This window comes from Gopherus evgoodei, chromosome 14, assembly GCF_007399415.2.
Source record: "Gopherus evgoodei ecotype Sinaloan lineage chromosome 14, rGopEvg1_v1.p, whole genome shotgun sequence".
NCBI classification, from domain to species: Eukaryota; Metazoa; Chordata; order Testudines; family Testudinidae; genus Gopherus; species Gopherus evgoodei.
In genome coordinates, this window is record NC_044335.1 from 15595106 (window position 1) to 15620655 (window position 25550).

At 40.6% G+C, this 25550-nt stretch overlaps 1 protein-coding gene across 1 annotated transcript in view; it reads left to right on the forward strand.

The window, feature by feature from the left end:
* The window catches only part of ATP9A (ATPase phospholipid transporting 9A (putative)), a 95400-nt gene that overhangs the window by 12415 nt on the left and 57435 nt on the right, over positions 1-25550 (forward strand). Inside the window, 6 exon segments of the mRNA XM_030533435.1 lie at positions 2938-3082; positions 5311-5424; positions 12951-13084; positions 21424-21460; positions 22554-22605; positions 23560-23654. Of these exon segments, the coding sequence (XP_030389295.1) occupies positions 2938-3082; positions 5311-5424; positions 12951-13084; positions 21424-21460; positions 22554-22605; positions 23560-23654 (577 nt within the window).

Here is a 25550-nt window from a genome sequence, read left to right on the forward strand (position 1 = left end):
GCATAAACACTGCAGGCTCCGGTGTTTAAGCCATTGCTTTTTCTTAGCAGAATGTGGGTAACCCTCCCATTCTGGATGGGATTCACTTTAGTAATTCAGCAAATATGTGTCCTAGGGTGTGTGCTGCTCAATGATGTCACACCTATTGATTGTGACACAGTGACAAAGTACAATCTGATATTGTTCACATTCTTTGGGAGTAAGGTGGAGTTTTATACAAATGTGAATTTCAACTGCCTGAAACCATTTTTGGCCAATAAATAGTGAAATTTATTTTCTGAAATTACAGCTGCAATAGCAGACGTTGACCTGTGCTGCTGGCACCGTGCCTATACAGGAGCTTTTTGTGAGGATTGTAAACAGGACAGAGAGGCCGAATTCCACTCCATGTGTAGACTGTAGGGTGTGGCAGCTACCAGTTGTTCAGAATAACATGCCCAGTCTACAAATAACCATGATAGAGGGAGGTCTTGAGCAGTTTCAGCTATCCATGTGGAAGAAAACTAGCTCAATTCTGCCAACTCTAAAGATTTAAAAATCATGTCAGGCTCCCAGAATCATGAGTGCCTGAAAATCAAGAGGGTTTTAGAAAAAATGATTTGGGGGTTCTTTTTATTTTCCTTCACGTTTCTGAGCCTTCAGGGAACACTCAGGTCACATTTTCTGTCTTTAGTCTGCCACCAGCAGGGCTAAAAGAAAGAGAAAAAAAAAAGAAAGATGTAATCTGACCTCTTGGGAATCTTGTGGCTTTAAGAAAAAACATCAAATATCAGAAGAGTTGGTGACACTGATTACTTTCAAAAGCCAAGAATATAGATTTCTGGAAGTTGATGTCCTAACATACTTTGAAGGAAATTTAACTTGTGTACAGTATAAATCCGAAAGATGACATGCATTCCATTTTCTGATTCTGGCAAATGTATCACATTAGAATTAGTTGATTTCAGCTATAGCAAGATCAGGCCGTGGTCTTTTTATTATTCATGATAGTGCCAAAATTGCAGATACTCATGTTTTGCAAGTAAGTGATATAGAAACATCCCCATATACTGTAGCATGGCTAGTATTTTATAGTCCTACTTCAAATACATCTACATTACAGTAGGGGGTATCCTATAGTCACAGTATCAGTTTTAAGCACGTTATGCTGAAATTTGTGGCTTTCAGGATTTCTCTCTGTGGCTTCTGCTGAAGGACAGGAGAGATGTCACCTAGCCTTAATGTTAGCTCCAGAAAAGGGAGAAGAGAAGATTAATGGACTACAGCTGGAAATGTTTATTTCTGGTTTATTTTAGCTAAAATTTAAAATTGGTGATGGGAGGAGCATAGGTGCGGACTCTCTGGGTGTTCCAGGGCTGGAGCACCCACAGGAAAAAAATGGTGGGTGAAGCCACCTCCTTTCCCCTCCCAGCACCTCACACCCACTGCAATCGGCTGTTCCATGGTGTACGGGAGGCACTGGGGGAGGGGAGAAAAGCGAGGACAGGTGTGCTGGGGGAGGGGGTGGGAAGAGGAGAGGCGGGGGTGGGAAGAGGCAGGTGGGAGCTTGGGGGAAGGTGTGGAGTGGAGACCAGGCCTGGGGCAGAGCCGGGAGTTGAGCAACCCCTGGGCAGATTAGAAAGTCGGTGCCACTGGGAAGGAGAGTGTCTTCCATGGCACAAAGAATGCCATCTGGGTAGAAAATCAAAACATGACGAGCTTCCAATTTTGATGGGGTGTTTTTGTGAATGTTTTGGAAGAAATAAAAATATTAATACTCCATGCATTTTTTTTTTGCCAAATACTGTGTTGTGACAGACATTAAAGGGACAAATAAAATTCATGTTTGTTTGAATATTTTGTACCCTCTATTGTTAAAAATATCAGCTAAGGTTCCTATCACTTAAAGGGGTTGCAGAGAAGGGAAAATGTCTGCATCTTTTTTCAGTTTGTTTGCTTTGGACATTTAACATCTTGGGTATTTACCTTTCTATAGTCAGTTCACTTCCCCTTTTGTTCATGTGGATCTTCACACAGCACCCATGAGGTAATACAATGAAAAGCAACAACGCTTTTAGCAAAATATAGTCAGGGCAGTTCTGTGCCACTCAGGCCTAGATCCTGCAATTGGAGCAATGCAGAGAGAGTCCCGGTTACCCCACGCTTCCTTAGTTCCAGAAACTTGTTTTAACAGAAAAGGGCCAAACAGAACCAGAATCCTTCTTTGCTATGTGAGTTCCTTATATCTAAGGCTGCACCAGCCTGTGATCTTTTCATGGTAATATGAGACTCCAGTCCAGGAATGATAGGAGAAAATGAATCTCAGATTAGAATTTCTCCGATGTTTACAATCTAATCTTGGAAGAGATGAGCTAACTCAATGTGTGGACTTGGGCGAGTCACGTTATCTCTCAATGTTCATTTCCTCACATCTAAAAAGGGAATAATAACGCATTACCCACATACCCTTCAGGAATGTTAATGAGGATTAACTATTAATGTCTATGCAGTGCTTTGAACATATAAAACACCATTAAAATGCTGCATATCATAACAGTAATATGATTTATATAGGGCCTTATCCATAGCCCAGGGAAATCTTTTCATTAATGGGTTTTGGCTCAGGCCTATAGTACCTCAAGTGTGCTAGGTACTTTGCAGACCAATAAAGAGTCCAGGGTTCAGCCCCATGGAGCTTACAATCAAAATCAACGGTGAACAGATAGAAGATGGCAAGTGATTTGAACAAGTAGCGATGCTCAGTATGCATCTGTAGTTTTTATATGGGTTTATTTAGTACTTTTGCTGGGGGACGATATGGGAGGAGAGTCTGTGTTTAATAAGCTCTATGGAAGAAATGTGAGTTGTTTTGTTAAGTGAAGGCAGGGAACGTAGGCTGGATCATGGAGGGGGATAAAATGGAGACTTTTTCATAAATTAAATATGTCCTTCCAATAGGTGTTGCGAGTGTATGAGATGCTGCGGACGAAGAGACCCAAGGCCTCGTACGGTTTGGCTTGGCCATCCAGAAAAAAGGGACCAGAGATACCCTCGCAATGTGATCAACAATCAGAAATACAACTTCTTTACATTTCTTCCTGGGGTATGTATGCCCATGAAACTTCATATCTTCGTACCCCTAACAACTTCCTCGTTTTTCAGTGATTTTTACAGCATAGTGAATGCCGAACCTTAAGTCAGAGGAAAGAGCTAATATTCTGTTCCTATAAAGTGTTTAGGAATATGCTTCAAACACCTTGTCTAAACTGAGGGCTGTAACCAGAGCAGGGTAGCAGCCCAGGGCGCAAAGCCGTCAGGGCAGAAAAATGGGGTGAGGGGGAGGGAACGATAGGGGATGAAAATATGCTTGCTTACCCCTGGCACTAAAATACCTAGTCACAGCACTGCCTAAACGTCACCTTTTGTTGAACGTAAATTAACTAATAGTTTGTATGGTTGTAGAATAGATGCCATACAAATCTCATATTGCTGTCTCTATGGGTGAAATTCACTCTGCCCAAAGTTTATGGGGTTTAAGGGAGGGGATGAATGGAATCTGCCCCTGTCACATGGATGGATTTCATTGCAGCCTTTATGCTAATACTTTTGAAGCTCATGGGCTGGAATGGCAGCCAGAACACCTCTATACTGCTACATGGGGTTCTTGGTCCACTGAGTCACGCAAGCCCACATAGTCAATCAGTTCAATGGCAGCCTATTAAGGGTTTCTTTCCAAAATTCACAGGCAGAGCAGACATGTTCTGGTGACTTTAGACCAGGGGTCGGCAGCCTTTTAGAAGTGGTGTGCCGAGTCTTCATTTATTCATTTTAATTTAAGGTTTCACATTCCAGTAACACATTTTAACGTTTTTAGAAGGTCTCTTTCTATAAGTCTATAATATATAACTAAATTATTGTTGTATGTAAAGTAAATAAGATTTTTAAAATGTTTAAGAAGCTTCATTTAAAATTAAATTAAAATGCAGAGCCCTCCCAACCAGTGGCCAGGACCCCCGCGGGCACTGTGAGTGCCACTGAAAATCAGTTCATGTGCCACAGGTTGCCTACCCCTGCTTTAGACTATTGCCTAGTGTCCAATATGTCTCTTAAGCAAGCTCACTGAGAAACTTCTCCTGGTGCTGGGATACAACTGATCAGATTACAAACGCTCCTTAATGGGTTACCGGGCAGGTTTATTTCTTTTGGCCTATGGATAAGTTATCTCAGTGTAGTACCTGATGGGCTGATCAGACAAACTGTTCATCAGATTTGACCATCTCCACTCTCACCCCCATGTTATGCTTTTCTCAAATCTGTTTATTCATAGTTCTTCAATGAAGAGTTCTTATGAATGTGCTTGGGCATATGGATTTTTGCAAACTGCTCACAGCAAGTGCTCCTTTGAATATTTGATACTGGTTTGCATGTTTAGGCACCTAATTCACCTGCGATGTTTTCTCTTCTCTGATTGGGTGATTTCACCTCTATAAGTAAGAGGGTTACCTGAAGAAATCACTGAGGCGCTGAATCTATTGATGCTATTCTGCGGATGGAGCACTTTATTTTGGGAGAGACATATGGCAAGTGAGATGCTGATTGGGGCAATTTTTGGACATCCATTTTTGCCCACCTGCTGGCTGTAGTTTGCTATGGTACACTCTTCCTTGCTGGCTGGCACTGCTTCTTGCTGGCTCCCACTTCTCCCTGACAATGGCAACAGGGCAGATGGCCTGCCTCCCTATCAGCATCTCTTCTGTGTTGCATCCACAGGCTACCCTCTGGCCACAGAGACATCACGATGCATGGCCAGATCACGTATGCCCTTTGCTTTCAGCTCACATTGTCATGGTCTGTCATCAGTTTAAAAGGAAAACCACTCCTTGATGAAACAGAGTTCTGACTGGTGGTGGTTCAATATGCAAGGGTCAGTGGAGCTATTCTCAAAACAGTTCAAGTTGAAACTGCATTTGTTTTAAATATATATTTAGAATATTTTTGTAGGCAAAACATCATGTTGGTTAGACATCCACTATTTACAGTTGCTGTCAGTTTTCTGAGTGGTATTTGTCAAAAGTTTAAAGGTAAAATCATATGTACGTATTAAAGACTAACTACTGCAGAATCTGTTGTATAGCACAACTACATTTGTGTGCATGCTGTTATATTCACTAAGATGACCTTTTGGAAACTATTTCCAGCACTACTTTGCTATCATTATTTAGGATTTAGACATTACAGGAGCTAGCAGAAGTGAATGTCTCTTATCACTAGTTCAATATGCATAACTCTGAGATCGCCATTAACCTCTCCCCTCCTCCCTTTTTTTTGTAGGTGCTGTTTAACCAGTTCAAATACTTTTTTAATCTTTACTTCTTACTTCTGGCCTGCTCTCAATTTGTCCCTGAAATGAGGCTTGGTGCACTTTACACGTATTGGGTTCCCTTGGTAGGTAATCTACTGTTTGTTTATTCAAGAAAGTTTCAGTGTTTGAATACAAAATGTCCTTTGTTGTCTTATCTCTCTGATCTAAGTAATTCTGTGTGTCACATGATTTTTTGGCAGCTTATTTTTAGGAAGTCTGCTCTCTAAATGGTCTGAGTGTAGATGTTTGTTCTCTCTTTTAAATTAATTTCATAAAGGTATGATAGGACTCTGCTACTTATACCCTCTTCATCTGACTTAATAGGGGCATAATTCTTTGCCTCTTACACAACTGCCACTAGGCATACTCACCACTGGGGCAACTGGCCCACTTCTATACTCAGAAAAAGCGAGAGAATAAATAGCGAGCAAAGTAAACATCTTCCTGGCCCCTGTGAGCGTTGGTCACAGCTGCTAAGTTATTAGAAAGTTAAAGGTGAAGATGGAGGGTCTGTGTCAGAGCATTTTGCTTTAGCACAGCATTCCAGAAGAGGGCTGCAAATCAGCAGGATTTCAGAAAAGCTTGTCAGGTGAAGCAAAGGACCAAAGGGCAGTTTTCAAAAGTGACCTTAATGAATGACCGTATGTGCAATGAAGGCAAATCATGCAGTCCCGCCAAACAGTTTGACTTATAACCTTTGGATGGGTCAACAGGCTGATTTTAAAATAGCATGTTTTACTTGCTTAAAATATATATTTTTACATTTTATTTATTCAAATTTGCTCAGAGCATAGATACTTCTGTCTGAAATCTCTGCACCTCCAATACACACACATACAGATCTGTTGTTTTCCAACCATATATTTCCCCTGAGATTGGAAGAAGTCAGAAAGCCAAGTTCACTATAGCCTTTGGGAAGAGATGCTAGCTAACTATTTGAGATGGGTTCTCCCATCTCTCGTTGAAGTTGTTAGGCAGATCTGTAGAGTAAATTGGTCCATCCACATGGGCTTCATGTGGCTTTATTTCAATTTCAGATCTGCAGGAAGAGTTGAATAACTTCCTTATTACAAGCTCTCAAATGTTTTCTATATAGCTCTTTTCTGCCTGCCCCTTACCTCTTGGTGTGCATATGAACCAAGCTCCCTTTCTGCTGGCAGCTGCTCAGAGGAACCTTGTCATGCTTCTTTTTCCAGTGGAAGTCAGGATGGTAAGGTGTCAGGAGATGACTTTTTTAACATTTAGGTCCCTGTTTTCAGAATTGTGTGCATTTGCAGGTATATGTACATATGCATGCCTGGGCAGTCATGACAGATATGCATATCAGATCTCCAGTAAGGGCTTGTCTACATCAGAAAGTTGCAGCGCTGGTGAGGGAGTTACAGCGCTGCAACTTTGAAGGTGTACACATCTGCAGGGCACCACCAGCGCTGCAACTCCCTGTTTGCAGCGCTGGCCGTACTCCCGTTTTGTCTCGGGTGTAGAGGATCCAGCGCTGGTGATCCAGCGCTGGTAATCCAATGTAGACAGTTACCAGCGCTTTTCTTGACCTCCGTGGAAGGAGGAAGCCTCTGGTAATCAAGCTGGTTTCCTTTCCCGGTTTGCTCTCTCGGTCCCGGAGCCACCCAGCAAACCGCAGGGAAGGAGACCTGCTTGCTCGGGGTTCCGGGACCGAGAGAGCAAACCGGGAAAGGAAACCAGCTTCGCCGCGGTTTGCTCTCTCGGTCCCGGAGCCACCCAGCAAACCGCAGGGAAGGAGACCTGCTTGCTCGGGGTTCCGGGACCGAGAGAGCAAACCGGGAACGCCGCGGTTTGCTCTCTCGGTCCCGGAGCCAGCCAGCAAACCGCAGGGAAGGAGACCTGCTTGCTCGGGGTTCCAGGACCGAGAGAGCAAACCGGGAAAGGGAAACCAGCTTCGCCGCGGTTTGCTCTCTCGGTCCCGGAGCCAGCCAGCAAACCGCAGGGAAGGAGACCTGCTTGCTCGGGGTTCCGGGACCGAGAGAGCAAACCGGGAACGCCGCGGTTTGCTCTCTCGGTCCCGGAGCCAGCCAGCAAACCGCAGGGAAGGAGACCTGCTTGCTCGGGGTTCCGGGACCGAGAGAGCAAACCGGGAAAGGAAACCAGCTTCGCCGCGGTTTGCTCTCTCGGTCCCGGAACCCCGAGCAAGCAGGTCTCCTTCCCTGCGGTTTGCTGGGTGGCTCCGGGACCGAGAGAGCAAACCGCGGCGTTCCCGGTTTGCTCTCTCGGTCCCGGAACCCCGAGCAAGCAGGTCTCCTTCCCTGCGGTTTGCTGGCTGGCTCCGGGACCGAGAGAGCAAACCGCGGCGTTCCCGGTTTGCTCTCTCGGTCCCGGAACCCCGAGCAAGCAGGTCTCCTTCCCTGCGGTTTGCTGGCTGGCTCCGGGACCGAGAGAGCAAACCGCGGCGTTCCCGGTTTGCTCTCTCGGTCCCGGAACCCCGAGCAAGCAGGTCTCCTTCCCTGCGGTTTGCTGGCTGGCTCCGGGACCGAGAGAGCAAACCGCGGGGAAGCTGGTTTCCTTTCCCGGTTTGCTCTCTCCTCCCGGAACCCCCCTTGAAGCCGCCCAACAGCGCTGCAGTGTGGCCACATCTAACACCACTTGCAGCGCTGGTTGCTGTAAGTGTGGCCACTCTGCAGCGCTGGCCCTATACAGCTGTACTAATACAGCTGTAACAACCAGCGCTGCAAAATTTTAGATGTAGACATGGCCTAAGATGTGCATGTAATTCCAAAACACTGGATGTTGGGTTTTATAGCTGACTTCCTTGACTCCATTGACTGTAGAAAGAATGAGGAGTATTTTTGGCACCTTAGAGATTAACAGATGTATTTGAGCATAAGCTTTTGTGGGCTAAAACCCACTTCATCAGATGCATGCCGTGGAAAATACAGTAGGAAGATATATATACACAGAGAGAACATGAAAAAATGGGTGTTGCCATACCAACTATAACACGAGTAATCAATTAAGGTGGGCTATTATCAGCAGGAGTTACAAAAAACACTTCTGTAGTGATAATCAGGATGGCCCATTTCCAACAGTTGACAAGAAGGTGTGAGTAACGGTAGGGGAAAAAAATTAGCATGGAGAAATAGTTTTTACTTTGTGTAATGACCCATCCACTCCCAGTCTTTATTCAAGCCTAATTTCATGGTGTCCAGTTTGCAAATTAATTCCAATTCTGTAGTTTCTCAATGGAATCTGTTTTTGAAGTTTTTTTGTTGCAGTATTGTGACTTTGAGGTCTGTAATTGAGTGACCAGGGAGGTTGAAGTGTTCTCCAACTGGTTTTTGAATGTTATAATTCTTGACATCTGGGGCAATAGAAATAAGTGTTTAGGAGCAGATCAGATAAAAGGGGATGGTGATCTTAAAAAAATAAGGACACAACACTGATTTTTTGGGAGGGCGAGGGGTGAGGAGAAGAGTTAAAAAGGCACAATAAGGAGTGATTGAATGGAACGATAAGATAATTTAAACTACATGGCCAATGCACGTAGGAATGCTCTGCACAAGCCAATTGAAGCTACAACAGCCACTTAAAAATCTGTGCACCTCTTTACTTTTTTCCCTTCCACTTCCAGTGAGCAGCCTCCTATGGATTTACATCTCTCTCTTGCACATGAGATCAGCTAGTAGTTAATCACCAATAAATATCGTATGCTTTCTGCATAGTATTTTAAGTACATTAACAGTTCAGCTTTGATAAACAAATGGCAGAAAACACTTGCATCAAACCTGTGCTGCCATCTGTCTTCACTCAGCAGGGCTGCAAATGAACTGTGGTTATGTGGATCTTCCAACAGGTTTTAGAAATCCTTGGGTGTACCTTGTTGCTTTTAAAATAGGAAGCAAAAACATATTTAAAATAACCACAAATCCGCAATGATTTTAAAGAGGACACTTTTAGGCTGCTCTTTGGAAATCACTGGTGGTAAAGTTCCTGCTGTAGTGATGGTAAAACATTCTCCCCATTTTCAACTGAATTGGGAAAAATGATTTCCATTAAATTTACCTCAATCTAATAATCCTGTTTGCAAAAGTAAACTGATATCCCAGAAGTAAAGAATATAGTGAAGTTGCTACTAAAACTCTGCTGGTAGTCAGCCCTGTGTCTGGTCGAACTCATGTTTTGGCATATGTTATAACAAAGTTACTGTATTTGTCCTGTTTAGGAAAAGTGTGTGTGTCACAAACTAGTTTGAACAAGCCCCCCGTTTCCCCCCCCCCCATTCTCCAACAATTTTTTTTGTAAAATCCTATAAGCAATTGTGTTTTGTCTAGGCCAGATGAGCAATTAGGATTCAGCATATGAGCTGCCAGAGAGTAGTATAAGAAAGGTCTTTGTTCATTACTGACTGCTGATACAAGTGTTTTGGTATAGAATGACATACATGATGGCATAGTGAGGCAGCACATGTGGGAATATTTTTGGATGATTATTTGAAATTCAGCTACCCAAACTCTTTAGATTACTGATCCGCAAAGCAAGCTAAAAATAATCAACACAGATTGTTTCTTTCTTTTTTGTCTGAAAGCACCTAGGAGTTTCTGAAATCATTAAGTGACAGAGAAGCCTTGTCTCTTTTTGCTTGTCGGTTACTCAACAGACAAATCTTTGAGTGGCCCAAAGTGAAATGTACTGACCCTAGCCCTTTTGGAATGAAATGCTTCTTTCAAAAGATCAATTTGTATATTATTGACTTCCTGGCTTCTGTAATATGAATCTGTTCTATGCCATGTTTACATTATTAAAGCAATTCCAAGCCTTAAGGCAGTGTTTCTCAAACTGGGGTTGCCACTTCTGTAGGGAAAGGCGCTGGTGGGCCGGGCCGATTTGTTTACCTGCCCCGTCCGCAGGTCCAGCCTATCACGGCTCCCACTGGCTGCGGTTCGCTGCTGCAAGCCAATGGGGGCTTCTGGAAGGGGCGGCCCACACCACTTCCAGCAGCTCCCATTGGCCTGGAGCAGCGAACCATGGCCAGTGGGAGCCATGATCAGCTGGATCTTCAAACGGGGCAGGTAAACAAACTGGCCAAGCCTGCCAGGGGCTTTCCCTACACAAGTGGTGACCCCAGTTTGAGAAACACTGCCTTAAGGACATATTCTCTCTTGATGTAAGAATATAATTCCTGTTAATGGGTATTATGTATGGAAGGCAATGAGAGACTATCTCAGTAGTTTGTATATTTGACCAACTCTCTTTCTTTTCTCCACAGAAAAGCTGGTAGGATTATTTTTTTTGTCAAACGTTTGGGTTTTTTTTGTGAAAAATGGCTTTTATTTTCATTTGGCGAAAAATATATGAGAACATTTTAATGGTGGTCACACAATGGAGACTTAAAATTTTCAGTATATTGGGGTTTTGTCATGGAAAAGTAGAAGTTTATGCAGGAAATTTTTAAAACTTTAAAAGAAAATTGTTATAAAAAATAGCATTTTTTGACCAGTTCTTCTCTATTGTATAGGTAGAAAGTTGCCATTAACATTAATTGGCACTGTGTATAATTTGTGGAATTATTAGGATCATTATTATCTCTTATTAGAATAGGTACCAAAGTGTATTATTTGCTAAATACTCAAGTATCCTTGAAAAGAGGGCGGAGGGGCTTAATATTTTAAATCATGTTTATCTCAATTAAACCTCCTGCAGTCTAATAAACAGGAAAGTTTTCAAGCTGAAACTTTCAAAGGAGCTTGAGTTAGATCCTTTTGAAAATGCCCCCTTTAAATAATGCAAATACATGCAATACTTTCTGCATTTCAAAGCTAATGTCAATTTTTTCCTCCTAATGTATCCTGCGGTTCTGCACTGATACATATGAACTGTAGTTAAGACACTGCACAATTTTATTACAGTGTTGTATGTTTTAGGTGAGACTGTGTGCACAAAAACCAAATCTATAAGAATGTCTGAGTTTAATTGCAGAAAATGCTCTCCTTCAGTTTCAGTAAACCAGAGATAGTTTCTTGTTTTGGAAGAAAAAAAAAAAGAGGAGAGGGGAGAGAACATGTGAAAAGGTTAATTATTGTCAGTGTCAGGTAGTAATATTGTTAGCACTGTATGTCCAGGATTTTCCAAAGTGATCAGTAATTTTTGTGTGCCTGACTTGAGGTGTCTTAAAGGGGCCTGATTTTCAAAGGGTGGGCGCTCAGCACTTTCTGAAAATCAAGTCCCTTGAAAGGTATCTTAAGTTGGGCGCCCAAAAATTCATTAACCACATTGGAAATTCTTATCCCATTTGTTTATTTACTCATCAGACCCTTTCCTGCATTATTTATAAATCTGTCTGTGGTTTTGTCTTTTATTGCATGTTCCAACTGTCATGCTTTTATACAATAAAAAAAAAGAGAATTTGATTGAATACCTAACAGGTGCATTGGTTGACAAGATCCCTGCTGCCTGATTACAAGATTCTGTAATATGAATTTTCACATGAAGTGTAAAGCACTCGCAGCTCTGTTAACTGACATGCCAGATTTAGCAGTGTAGTGAGTCAGAGCTGAATAATGTCTAGTATAAAATGAGTTGTGATACTACCCATAGAGGGAGTGCTTTGTCCGAGCTCTGCTTGGTTTGGAGTTTGGTAATACTAAAAGTATGATGTGTATGTTCTCCATGCTGTAAGAAACTGAAATAGTTCCTCATGTCTATAGAAGAGAATGATTTAGGCCCCAATCCTGCCAATGCTTTAGTACTGTGAATAGTCACATTAATTTTGAGGCACTACTCATGGTAATAAAGTTAGGCACTTGTATGTTTGTAGGATCAAATTAGATGAACTGTCTTGGATGGTCTTGTGCTTAAGGCACAAGACAGGGTCTTGGGAGATCTGGCAATGCAGTGGGTTTCCTTTGTGATCTGGGGCAAGCCACAGTGGCCCAGACCCTTCAATCTATTTAGGCATCTAACTCCCTTTGATTTCATTGGAGGTTAGCTCATATTTATGCTAGAGTGGCACGACTACAGCTCTGAAGCTTTTCCTCTGTAGACACGTAGTATAGATGCTTCCTACATCAACAGAAAGTGTTTTTTTCATCAATGTAGGTAATTCATCTCTCCAAAAGGCAGTAACTACATCAATGGATTCTTCCATCAGTCTGGCTGTGTCTGCAGTGGGGGTTAGGTCAACCTAACTACGTCATGCAGGGTGAGAAATTTTTCAAAGCCCTGAGTGACGTAACTAGGGTGACCTAAATTTTAGGTGTAGACCAGGTTATGCACTTGAATACCTGCTAGAGCTGGGCCTTAATCTCTTTCTGCTTCGGTTCCCATCTGTAAAATGGAAATAAAACTTCCCTACCTTACAAGGGTGTTGTGAGGGTAAATTGTTTGTGATGTGCCTGGCAAACAGCACAGAAAGCCTATAAATAAAACGATATTTTAAAAATGTGAGTGTATTGTTATCTTGCTACCAGGGTTCTATGTAACACTTATCGTAGTAATTAAGCAATAAGAAGACAGGAAAATAAGACTAAAACATTGAACATAGGCATGGGCATTGGTCAGTATCGTGCATTACACCGATCTGAGACAGATGATGTTTTATGGCCTCTTATCCACTTAGTTTTTTTCTCCTCCCCCCCTTTAGGGTTTTGTGCTTGCAGTTACCATCATTCGCGAGGCAGTGGAGGAGATCCGTTGTTACACACGCGACAAGGAAGTAAACTCCCAGATCTACAGCAAGCTCACAGCAAGAGGGTCAGCTCTTTGGCTCAGCTCTCGGCCCTCTGCCCCACTGTATCCTGTAGCAGACTGCTGGAATAGCAGGAGTTGCAACTCAATCAAATGTTGCTGACAGTCAGAGAAGCAGAGTTCAAGGAGGGCGGGAGCGTTACAGGCATGCAGGCACGTGGCTTAATGTCCACTTTGTTGCTTTTAGCACTAGAGAGTCATCTGCAGGTCTCGGTAGACTTGCAGATACCTTCCTGCATAACTACAGTTGCAGCTGCCAGTTATTGAACGTTCCCCTAGGAAATAAATCGAGAGCAAATGTGAATGGGCAAGTTATTTCAAGTAACTCCGGGACACACTGTATGCGGAGTGGTCAGAATCTCAGTATTCTATTTATAGGGTGTTTGAGGCTGTATTTGGTGCTGTGCAGGCTGAATGGAAAGATGCAGTTTCTTTCCATACACTTAAAATTTAAATTACACACAGACACACCAGTCCAGACAAACATTGGATGTAGGTTGAACTTTCAGGCAGATCAGGCTCTTGAAAACTGATAGGCCTAAATCACAGCTCATTGTAAACCTGTGCCTGACCGTGTCTTTGTGGTACCTTGGCATGTTAGAGAAAATGGAACTTGGAACTGAATCACCTTGGAGTTTGCTTTTGCAAAATGAAAGCAAAGTATCCCTGTCCCTCCTCTACTATAGATCCTTTAGTTGCCTAATTATCAGTGAATGGCCTCATGGGAGCAGTGTCCTTTAAAGGAAGGGAAGTCCCATCAGTGGCCAGGAGAGGAATGGGAGATCCAAGTGCAGGAAGTAGATTGTAGATGGAATGAAGGCAAAACTAGGCCTTTGGTAGCTATCGTGTAGGGGTTCAGAATTATATTTGATTCACATGAGTAGTCACATATGAGTCTTTCAATAATACTTTTGCTTTCCAGGAACACTTCCTTTGCTTGTCACTTGTGTGGAAGGAAATTGCTATGCTGTGCGCAGTGAAGGATTTTCACAAACCAATATCTAATAAGGTTGCTGAAGTAAATATAACCCAGATACAAATACACAACTAGCACATAACCATTAATAACTAAAGAAAGAAAGAAACTGCAGATTATCGGTGGTAGTTATTACTTAAACGTTCTAATAACCTTGTCTTGGCTTAAAAAACTTTCCAGATACCAGCTAGTCAAAGGTAGATGCAACAGATGAGAGTGAGAGAGAGCTGGTTCAGCATGGTCCAGGGGAAGTTAAGATAATTTACATACACATCCATTATTACTCCAATGCTTTATACATGCACTTGACTATGACATGAAAATTCACCTTACATGTTACCTTAGCTATGACCCTACTATACATACTTAGGAACTCTTTCAACATATGCATCACTAATTATATTCTTCTTATAACTTTGTCAAGTATATATTAGTGACCTAAGCGCTGAAGGAGTTCATAAGTGTATATGTCAGCGTTATGGTGACTGTAACATATAAGGTGACTTTTCAGATGTTAATATTATCTTTAAACCAGATGTGTGAGAGGGGTAATAAAATGTATGTAAGCAATTTCATTATCTCCAGTTAGTTTTTTTATGCTTAATTTTTTTTAATGGTAACAATGGCTTTACTTTTGCGGAAGAGTTAGCAGCCTGAACTCTAATTTTTGTGTCCGTGTTTGTGATCGTATGAAAGAAATGGAGCCCTGAAAGCATAACGCAGGCTGGGGTAGAAAATACTTTGCACCAAGCTCCTTGGAGATCGTGTAGAGAAAAGTATGGTGTCATGCTCTCCTCTCTGATGTGTGTAGGAGGAGTAGAAGAACTCTGCTCTTGCCTATCTTAGGATATGTCATCTGGGTACGCGCCAAATTCCACTTTCTACCTGGCTCTACTGGCCATACACTTCCATAACCACTGCTGCCACCACCTGACCCTCTTTGCCAGAAAGCTCACATCTAGTGTGTTACACACCAGTGCTTTGTTGTTGGAAAAATATTTCGTGTTGACATTCAGCTAATATTTTTGAATGTGGTTTTCATGACAGCAACAGAAACATTAAGCAGGGATATTGCTAATAACTTTTTGGTATTTTTAATATATTTTGTTTAGCTGCCCCTGCTTGGAACTCTGAGTAGTTCAGACTGTTAAGTCATTTATAAGCAAAAATAAAATAGACACTAGATCAAAATTTTAATAGGGTCATTTCCAGACAGTTAAACTATAGGATAGATTCATTTCAGACTTTCTCAAAAATTTATTCTGTACCCTAAGTATTAGTGGTGTGATTTTTTTTGTTCAGATCATTATATATATTATGCCTAACAAAGAAATGTAAATCCCACGTTAACTGAAGAATAATAGTTTTAACCATGGCATAGCTAGCAATGCTGCCCAATGATGATAGGAGCTTTTTTCTTTTTCTTTTTTTTAAATTAAGTAGCTTCTTTTTGGGGTTCAGTCCTCTTTGATATAAAAAAAGTAGTCTCTCAATTTTAAGGTGGCAGTGATCTGAGTATGTATGTAGAACAAGCTGCACATGTGATTCATGCTATGAACTTACGCAGTTTTGAGAACAAGCCTTCTTTTGCATGTAATTGCTTAAGATTATGCATACTTCACAGGCCAGGAACTGTGAAGCTGCTGTGGAATAAGCCATTGCAGTTGCTGAATATTAAATCCCCTTTTAATAACATGTTCTCCACTACAACATTTTAAAATACTTGCAACCAGCAAAAGTCCCATCAAAGAGCAGTTTACTACATCTATTTAAAAGTATAAAAGAGTTGCCTTCTTGTTCTATCATTGATCTATAAGGGGCCTGACCTTTTCTTAGTTCTTTTCATATTGCAATTACGTTTCCCATGAATGATTTTCCCTCCCTTCCTCCTGAACTTCACTAATTCTTGAAAGAAACTGAGTGGGATGGACAGCTGGACGCTAGCATATAATACAAGCCATTTCATTATTTTTTAAAAATATATTTAGTCAGGTAACACTAATGAGAACTACAGTAGCCCAGTGAGAACAGAATATAGAAAGAGAGCATCATGAAACTATTTACTGTAAGGCTCAAATGTTCAGTGGGCACCATTAGTAGTGATTAACTCAACTTTAAAATAAGTATTGCATAACAGTTTTTTGGGAAAGGGTTTAAACCATTTCACACAGTAGGAATGGAAGCGAGTAACTTTCAGGGGCTTAATTGTCAGCCGTCAGTGACCTCAGACGATTAGGCCCCAGGTGTATGAAAGTCCCAATAGCATAGTAATAGAGTCTTATTACCATTAATTTAAATTAATTAATTTTAGGTTAATTTACCAAAACTCCAGATACTTAGATTGTAAGCTGTTTGTTGCAAGAATTGTTTTTTGGATATGTTTCTACAGCAGTTAGCACGATAGGGCATGGCCAATGACTGGGACTCCAAGGTACCATCACCATACAAATAACAAGAGCATATCACATGGACAGGGGCAGACGAGGAGACAGTACCAGTAACTTAAAGGCTTTTAAAAGGTTGCCATGTTTTTTTTAATTCAGGACAATTTCACCTCTATAGATGGCCATCAGCATGGGAGAGGGAAAATAAGGAGTGAAACTCAATACAGCTATATTTGAAGAATAAGTATGTCAGAACTAATTTCTCATTATAATTTCCTGATGAATATTCTTATCTCTGCTGTTGAATGTCTCTAAATTGCTACAAAATCTAGAAACTCGTGTAGTTTTTCTGTCTTCTCCCCACTGCCCCGTGGACACAAATCTAGGCAGCTTAGTCAGAGTTAAGCATGAATTTAAGGCTATGTCACATGTGAGATAGTAAATCAGCAGAGCTGTACTGATGCAGCTGTGCCGCTGTAAGATTGCTTGTGTAGCTGCTCTTTGCTGATGGGAAAGAGAGCTCTCTTGTTGACATAATTGAACCAATGAGCAATGGTAGTAGCTATGTCGGCGAGAGAATCTCTTCTCCCTGACTTAGCACTGTGCACACTATCACTTATGCAGGTGAAACTTGTGTTGCTCAGGGGTGTGGTTTTTTTTTTCTTTTATTACGCCCACTGAGCAACATAAGTGGTAGTGGGGGACATGGCCTTCATCAGTGAGACTTAAGTGCATGCTTATATGCTCTCCTGTATAGGGATGGATTTAAAAAGAGGCTTAGATGCTTCCCTGAATTAGCATCATCTTGTCATCTTCTGTGCATCTTTCTCCTGCTTTGAATCCTACCAGTTCATTCTCTGCAGAGATCTGGGTTTTCTGTTCACTTGAACAGTCTCTTGTTCATGGCACTTCCAAACACAACTTATTTCACCAATCATACATAAAGAGCTCGCTAGCATGCCCTGCTGCAACACCTTGGTAGCTTGCAATTATTTGCAGTTTTGCTTCTGTAACCAATTTTCTAATGCATCCGTTTGGATAACCTCTTTAAGATTGAATAAGCTGCTTTCTTGATAGCAAAAAGGGAGAATCCTCTTTGGATCATTTCTTATTTGGAATATAGTAGCCAAACTCCAGGGACTGGTATAATAATACTAAATTTATAAATTCCTTACTATACAAGGCTGTATCCTTTATTCTTTATAAAGAGAGCAATTATTACTGAGCCTATTTTGCCTTTTTTAATGTGTTGCTGTTGTTACCTCTTTGATCCTGTCAATATTTTAGTTAAAATCAGTAAACTTCTAGAAAGTTAAAGTAATGTTTTACAGGACAGTTGTTTTGATTATAGTGGACAATAATCACATTTCAATCCCTTATTCACAAACCTACAGGACCACTTTTGTTATAAAATCTGCAGGCTGAATTTCTGCTTGATAGAGAGCTAGTTCTTTGCTAACAATTCCAGGATTGTTCTTGTTTCCTTTCACTTTTTTCCCTTCCCTGGGCAACAGAGCATAATAGAGAAACTACACAAATAGTACGAAATGTGAAAAAGAACTCCTACCGAGGGGGTGCTCCTTAAGATACAGATCACTGGCATTTACCAGCCATATAAAAACAATATTTTCCCAACCTCTCTCTGCCGTGCTCACAGTTATATAGTGTTAAGCTGTAGAAGCCAAAAGCTTAATGGAATGGATGAAAAAAAAAGCTGTTTTGATTCTAGGGTGCATTTTGACTTGTTTTCATAACACTTGGCTTCAACTTTTAATTCCAAATGAAGAGTGTTTTGATCTCTGCTGTGATAAAGGCTGTGGAAATCCCACACGAAATCTCCATAAAGGCCTTGTATGGTAGAAAGAGACATTTCCTCTTGCTGGTATGTTTTGACACTTTAAATAATCTGCATAATGGTGTGTTTATCACACTGCAGATCTGGTGGAAATTTAAAAGCCCATAGCAGTGGAGTGGAGTGAAATATTTCCACACTAGCATGCACATTTTCTGTCTTTTGTCAGACACAAATAGCATGTTTCAGGGCCCATCAAAAGCTAATATCAAGAAACTTGAGGAATGATACTTGGTTTTGTGTACAAGAAGGGGGCATACACATGCCTTTGTTTTCAGGAAAATGGAACAAGTCCTGTCTCACATTTTAAGAATGAAACCAATACCATTTAAAAAATAAATCCTCATGTAACTTAGTGGAGCAGGATTTGTGATCTGAATTTTGTGTTAAGCATTCTATGAACTTCAGAAAACGGAGCCTTAAAATATAACATTTAAAGTATTTTTAATTTAATCCTTGTTAAATCTGGATTGTTTTAAAATCCATGTACATTGCTGCTGTCAAAGAACAGTACTGTTTCATGCATTTATAAAAGCATCCATATTTTATATAAAAGTATCTTATTTTTTTACAATAGTAGAAAAATCCTGAGAGTGATATTGAAGCATTTGTGTTATTGGGTATCTCAAATGTGTGTAAGCAAATTCCTGTATTCAGTAGCTGATTTAAAAACAAACAAACTATAGAATTCCCAAGATTAAAATAAAAACTAATTTTAGTAAATTGCTTTATGGGAGTCCTGAGTGAAAGGAAACATCTGGTCCTGTCTTCTTAGTGTGACATATGGTTTTTGCCATAAGATGTCATCCATGAGGGGCCATGACTTTGGTTGGTAAAGAAAATTAGCTTTGCTAGTTAAAGGGAGAGGGGTATCTCATGCAACAGGCTTCTTTAGAGAGTGCAGATCAGTTAGAAAGATATTTCTGTCATCTATCCCTTTTTCCTTAAAAGAGGGCAACATTGAAGCTTATGGGATGAGATCATGAATAATGACAAGGTGTATTTACCCTGTAGTAGATTGTATTGTCCATTTCCCAGATGCTGATGTATAAGGGTCCGTAAAGCTTTTTATGCATGTAGTGGAAGTTACAAGATGGTGATGTCCAGGGGTTTTCAAACTTTTCCTAGTGTGAACCATGTTTTAATTCAGCTTGTCTCATTAACACTTCCTCTCCATTTGCAATGGCCACGAGACCATTTCCCTTCCTACTCATGACCTGTCTGACATCCCTGTGGCTCACATGGAAAAGTGATGCTAGGAAGACTGTCAAGTATTTTAAATGACTTGCAGTTAAATTTAGAAGCTGGAAATGAGGGGCCAGCACATTCTGACCACCCAGTTCTCCATATACCCCCCGCTCAGTGCTCTGTGCACCATGGTTTGGGAATCTCTGTGGCTACAAGGAAGGAGTGCCTAGGGCTTCCTTCCCTGTACAGTAGAGTATTCACCAGTGTTCTCTATTATTCTATGAATGACAATACAAGGAGGAAGAGATGTTACCCTGCCAGATCATTTAGTGTCCCTAATGTATCATGTTGTACAGGACATACAGAAGGTGGCTAGAAGTGCTGCATTCCCTGTAAGCCTCTCCATGGAAGGTAATGGACTCTAATCGCTTGGTATACCGCTGCCCTCCCAGCTATCGATTCAGTAGCCCAATATTTGTTTACCTTCGTTAATTAAATTCTCATGAGCCAAGCTCAAGAACTGTGAAGACCTACAAGATATTTGTAAATGGACCTTGACTGCTTATAATTTGTAGCAATAATTACGGCAGGTAAGGAAGTCTGCGTTTATTAGCAGAAGTGATGAGGCATGTTGTTCGGGACACAGTGTGTCACCAAAGCAGCAGGCGCCCAGCAGCTTAGAATGGCTTTCATTGTTAATTTGGAGCAGAAACACTGAAGCATATCCTGAGAGGGATGCTAATGAAGGGACTGCCAGTAGTAAAATCCCAGTGACCTTTGTGCTTTGTGCTAATTTCCCCCCCTTTTTTTTTCACCCCTTTTCTGAGCTAGTAGCTGGCCAGTTTAGCCAATGAATTGCAAATTACAGTAGGAGTGTTGTCCATGCTGGGGTTCTGCCTGGCATGAACTCCCATGAGTCTCCCGCCTTCTACCCAAACCACAGCAGAATTAAAGAGACTTTTGTTGAAATATAGCAGGCAGCCACATAAAGCACGAGTTCAAATTAACTGATATAAATCACTAGTCACCATGAGAAGCCAAATCTAGAACTGGCTAATGATTTAAAATTACTAGCCAAGTGTTAATTAATTCTCTGGTTTAAAACAACTGGTAAAAATGCTTGACAACTGCTAAGGGGAATAAATGTTTACATGTTCTTGTGAGGGAGCATATCTTATAGTGTTTATTCAGACCAAAGCTCTCGTTGTCACAAAGGAATGACTACAGAATCTGCCTGCAATAAGGTTGCAATACAAAAAGAAATTAACCGTGAGTTAAGGTTGATGTGTCTGTTTTAATTGTTGTGGTCAGGTATTATATGAAATATGTAAGCCTCATTTCCACTTACCTCGCCAAAAAAGAAACACCAGAAATTCATAGCTCCCTGTTTCATTCTCATTGCACCACAGTCTGCCTAACAAGTTTTGAAAGCATTTTTTAAATTCATGGATGCTAAGCACTATAAAAATAATGGAATGACTTCACCCTGCTGGGTCATCACTGGGGATTGAACCTCAGATCTCCAGCACCAAAGCATAGCCTCTACCACTTTAACTAAAGCATCAGGTAGAAGTAATATGGTCCAGCTCTGGTGTGTTATAGAATTGTTATTGGCCACCTTCAAAATAACAAATTTGAAGTACGTATTCCCAAACAGGTTTCAGAGTAGCAACTGTGTTAGTGTGTATCCGCAAAAAGAACAGGAGTACTTGTGGCGCCTTAGAGACTAACAGATTTATTAGAGCATAAACTTTTGTGGGCGACAGCCCACTTCATCGGATAACTTTTGTTAGTCTCTAAGGTGCCACAGTACTCCTGTCTTATTCCAAAACAGTTTCCAGTATAGCTTTGATGGACCTTTGGCTAAAGATTTGCTCAGCTATGTATTATACTGTATCTTTTGCTGAAAGGTTGTAATTTACTGATATTGTTTCACTTCTGCAGGAAACTGTGAAGGTGAAGAGTTTAGTATCCAAGTAGGGGACCTTATCATTGTTGAAAAGTTTGTGGGTGGCTTTATATTAATATGTATGGTGTGTGATCGGAGGGGATTAGTTTGTAAAATACTTTTTCTCACACAATCAATATGAATATTTCACTTAAAATCTGTCCTGTCACTGTTTTTTTTTACAATGGCTAAAATTGAGTTCTGGCTTTTCGTGATGATCTTTAATCATCTCTCCTAGTAATAGTCCCTTTTTCCATAATTTACACTGTATTAATACTTTCTCAATACAGTTTCTAGAAATTGGAACAAGTTTCTCTATGAAAGCCTATGATCTGAGGTTCCCACTTTCCTCTGCATGACAAGATAAACACCCCACATGGTCCCTACATCTGTAGTAGGCCAAATTCTTGATCCAAGTGCATCACCAAATGTGCACATGCACCCACAAATTCTTGTAACTGAGTGTTTGGGGATACACCAGGACCCACTTTCCCTGAACAAGTACCTACATTGCATGTGCAAATACATTATCCCTGTATGAAGCTTGGTGTATTTGTCCCTTGCACAATATTGTAAGTATCTGTAGTTGATTGGAAATTGAAAGCCTAGAAACTATGTACTTTATATGACCTCAGATGACCCTGTATCAACTTACCCTTTGTTCAGAGGATGATTTTCACGGACTTCCACTTTCTGTTTCTGCAGATGTCTATCAGCAGTAATATGACAAACATCTTTTAAGATGAGGGTAAACAGACCTGTATAGAAGAAAGCACATGCATGTGTCTTTTTACTAGCATAGGGCTTTTTGCAAGGAAGCTAGTACAGGTTTTAAGCTCCTAATGCTGGATTGTTTGAAAAGCTCCCGAGCTAATGGATGAGTTTTTTGAAAACCTAGAGCCTGAGCCAGCTCCCATTGAAATCGATGGGAACTGACTCCTAATACCTTTGTCTTTGGATTTCTGCAGTGAACTAGCACATGTAGAGGGAAGAGATCCTGTTTTAGGATTCAAATAAAATAAATCCTGAACCCCAACTGGACAAAGAATTAAATATTCTTTTTAAAAAAACCTTTGTTTTATGTCATGGGGGTAGGGGTACACGAATGTGCATACACCTATGCACAATAACAGTCTTTATTTTTGTAACAGAACCAGCGGGTCCCTGCTGACATGATCTTCCTGAGGACATCAGAAAAGAATGGTAAACATCTGGAACTAATTGTGAAAATAACCATTAACCTTTCACTGGTTATTTGGGAAAAAAATCATCATTTGAAAATATAACAAACAATACAGTTTTAGAGTTAGAGAAGCAGATGACCACAAACACTTGATGGAGTGACTATTTTGTGTTGTTTTTGTTGTTATATTCTGATAGTTTTTGAAAATTAAAGGATATAGACAGTTGACCTTTAGGTTGAGTCACAGTTAGTGAAATCACACATTTGGTTTCATTACATGGAGGATTAGCTATATGGTTATAATTGCCATTCAGCTTTGTCCTGCTGAGATGCAGGATAGTTTGGGTAAATGTTTAATCAGAGGGCTTAGAAAATAGGTTGAATATGTCTTACAGATTGAGTACATTGATTTACTGTATTTTGTAGTATAAAAGGAAAGGAGTGTTGACTCCACAAATAACATGGCTTCCATGCCTTAGGGACCCCATTGTGTGTCTATATATGGTTTATTAAATGAACAGTTACCAGGAGCACTATTCTTTTAAAACAGTCATACTCATTTCTCTTTGTGTCCATTGAAATTGTTGCCAGACCCATAGCATTTGTAACTCAAAACAGCCTTAACATACATAAGGTAGTATACACCTTACCTGTCAACGAGCACTGTATCCAAATGTTTCTGACTAGCTTTTATATAGTTGAAGCCTCCTAAAATTATATATTTTTTATTTTGATTTGTTCACTTCATATAAGCCAAATTTTCAGTTAAGTTGTTATTTTGTTTTCTTAGTCTTGGCTTACTTAAATAGCTGGAGTCTCAAGAAACTTTTCATCTAAATTCCTCGAAACGTTACTCTTAATCAGCTTGTGTTTCATAGGAAGAAATGTGTCCTATCTCAGGAACTAATTCCATGAACTGCATACATACTTATGATAGAGTTAAAAGACCATTAACAAATGTTAAACATCCACAGGTTCTTGCTTCCTCCGGACTGATCAGCTAGATGGTGAAACAGACTGGAAGCTGCGACTGCCAGTTGCCTGTACTCAGAGATTACCCATCGCTTCTGTAAGTAGTTTCCTAGTAAAAGACTTTTTTGAGTTAATTGTTTCTTAGTGTGTCATGAGCAACTGAAAGTGGATGTAATCTGCCAAAAGGGGGAAAATGTGTGTTCTGTCTGGCTTTCACTGAAGGCAAAATAATTGCCATTTTGGAATCAAAATTGAAGACTTGGAAAATTATTGCACACTTGATCCTCCTGCATTGTGGGGGTGGGGGGGCGGGATGCATTCTTCCACAAGATCATGGTTGGTTGTTTTTTTCTGTTTTTGAGGGGGGGAGGTGGAGGAGGAAGGATTGAATGTAATTTTTATTATTCCAATTCTCACTTCACAGCAGGTTAGGGCTCTGGGATTTTGAGGAAACGGACAAATTAAAGCACAAGTAATGATATATAGACATATATAGATATGTTCAAGAGACCATAAAGTGGTATTGGAAGAGATAGATTTGGGTACGAATGGCATTCACCTAACTTCTGTTCGAAATGTATCTAGTAACCCATTGATCTATGCTTAAAATACACCCCATAAGATGTATAGTAACCACTTGTGCAGCATGAAGTATTGCTTCAACATGCCTTATGCAGTTTTTTGAAGCAAGTTTGGCAGCTGAAGAGGAATGACAATTAGGACTTCCTTTTGTCAGGGAAGACAGAATAGCAGAAGACTTCATGAATTCAACTAGTTACTTAAACAGACAGGTTAATATTGTTTAGATACTATAGTGATGGATCCCTATGGAAAAGGTAAATAGAATTACTGAGCTAGCATCCAAAGAACTGCCTTGAAATAGGAGCCAATCAAATGGGGCATGGTATATATGAAAAGTCACCTACCAGTAATTTTTATAGAAAAGTTCCATTCCCTTGATGACTGTGCACTTCCTGCTTTCTCAAATACTCCCCTTTCTGTTCATTGACTCTACTGTACTAACAAGAGAACAAATCATGTGACCTTACAATGGAACTTTTCCTGCCACTTATGCTGTTGCTTGCCTTCATAAAAGGAGAGTTTAGATCATGGTTATTCCTCTTTGCCATCTGAACTAAGTATATAACCATTGAATGCTATGTGTCTTCCAAAATCCTCTTGCTGCAGAAGTGTGTGCGTGTGTGAGAGAGAGAGTGTGTGTGTTTGTAAGAAACAAAACAAGTCAGCTGAGTGTGCCTCTGTTTTGCCAGTGTGCCAGCTACAATAAATATTTGTTTTGTTCCATAAACCCTAGAATCAGGAAAATTCTTCGGCGAAGATCTGAGACTCCATATACTTATACAAGTTAGTGGTCAAATGACTTGCAGTATTGGCACATCTGTCTCCCTGCCACTGTGGAACTCAGGATGTGGGAGAGTGCTTGCCCGTACTGGTAGACAAACATATGCTAGTTCCACTCCAGCTAGCACCCTAGTAATTGCAGTGTGGCGTGGTGGCATGGCTGGTGGCTTGGGCTAGCCACTTGAGTACAGACTTGCCAAACTCCCTTTATTTAGATGGCTAGCCCCAGCTGCTGCCTATATTGCTGCATCCAGGCTTCTATTTTTAGCATGCTAGCTTGAGCCAAGCAAGAGCATGTCTGTCTACCTGCTGTGAGAAGAGCCCTCTCACCTGCAGTGTAGACATAATCTAAATGTCCAAAGCTCTGAAGGACTTTCACTGTTTCCCTTGGCTATTCCACAACCTAGTAGACGTACATAAGTTAACCTGATTATTTAGCCTGAAATTTCGTTTATAATGCACCAGCTGTCAAGTAACTCCCAGCAGTCTCTGCACATGTCCATTTGAGGAACTCTTACTATGGCAATACCATTCTACTGAAGCTATTGTAATGATTCTACTCTGTCTTCGTCAGCTGAGAGGTTTTCCGTATGAGTACACTGAATGTCTTTTTTGATTTTCTTAAAAAATG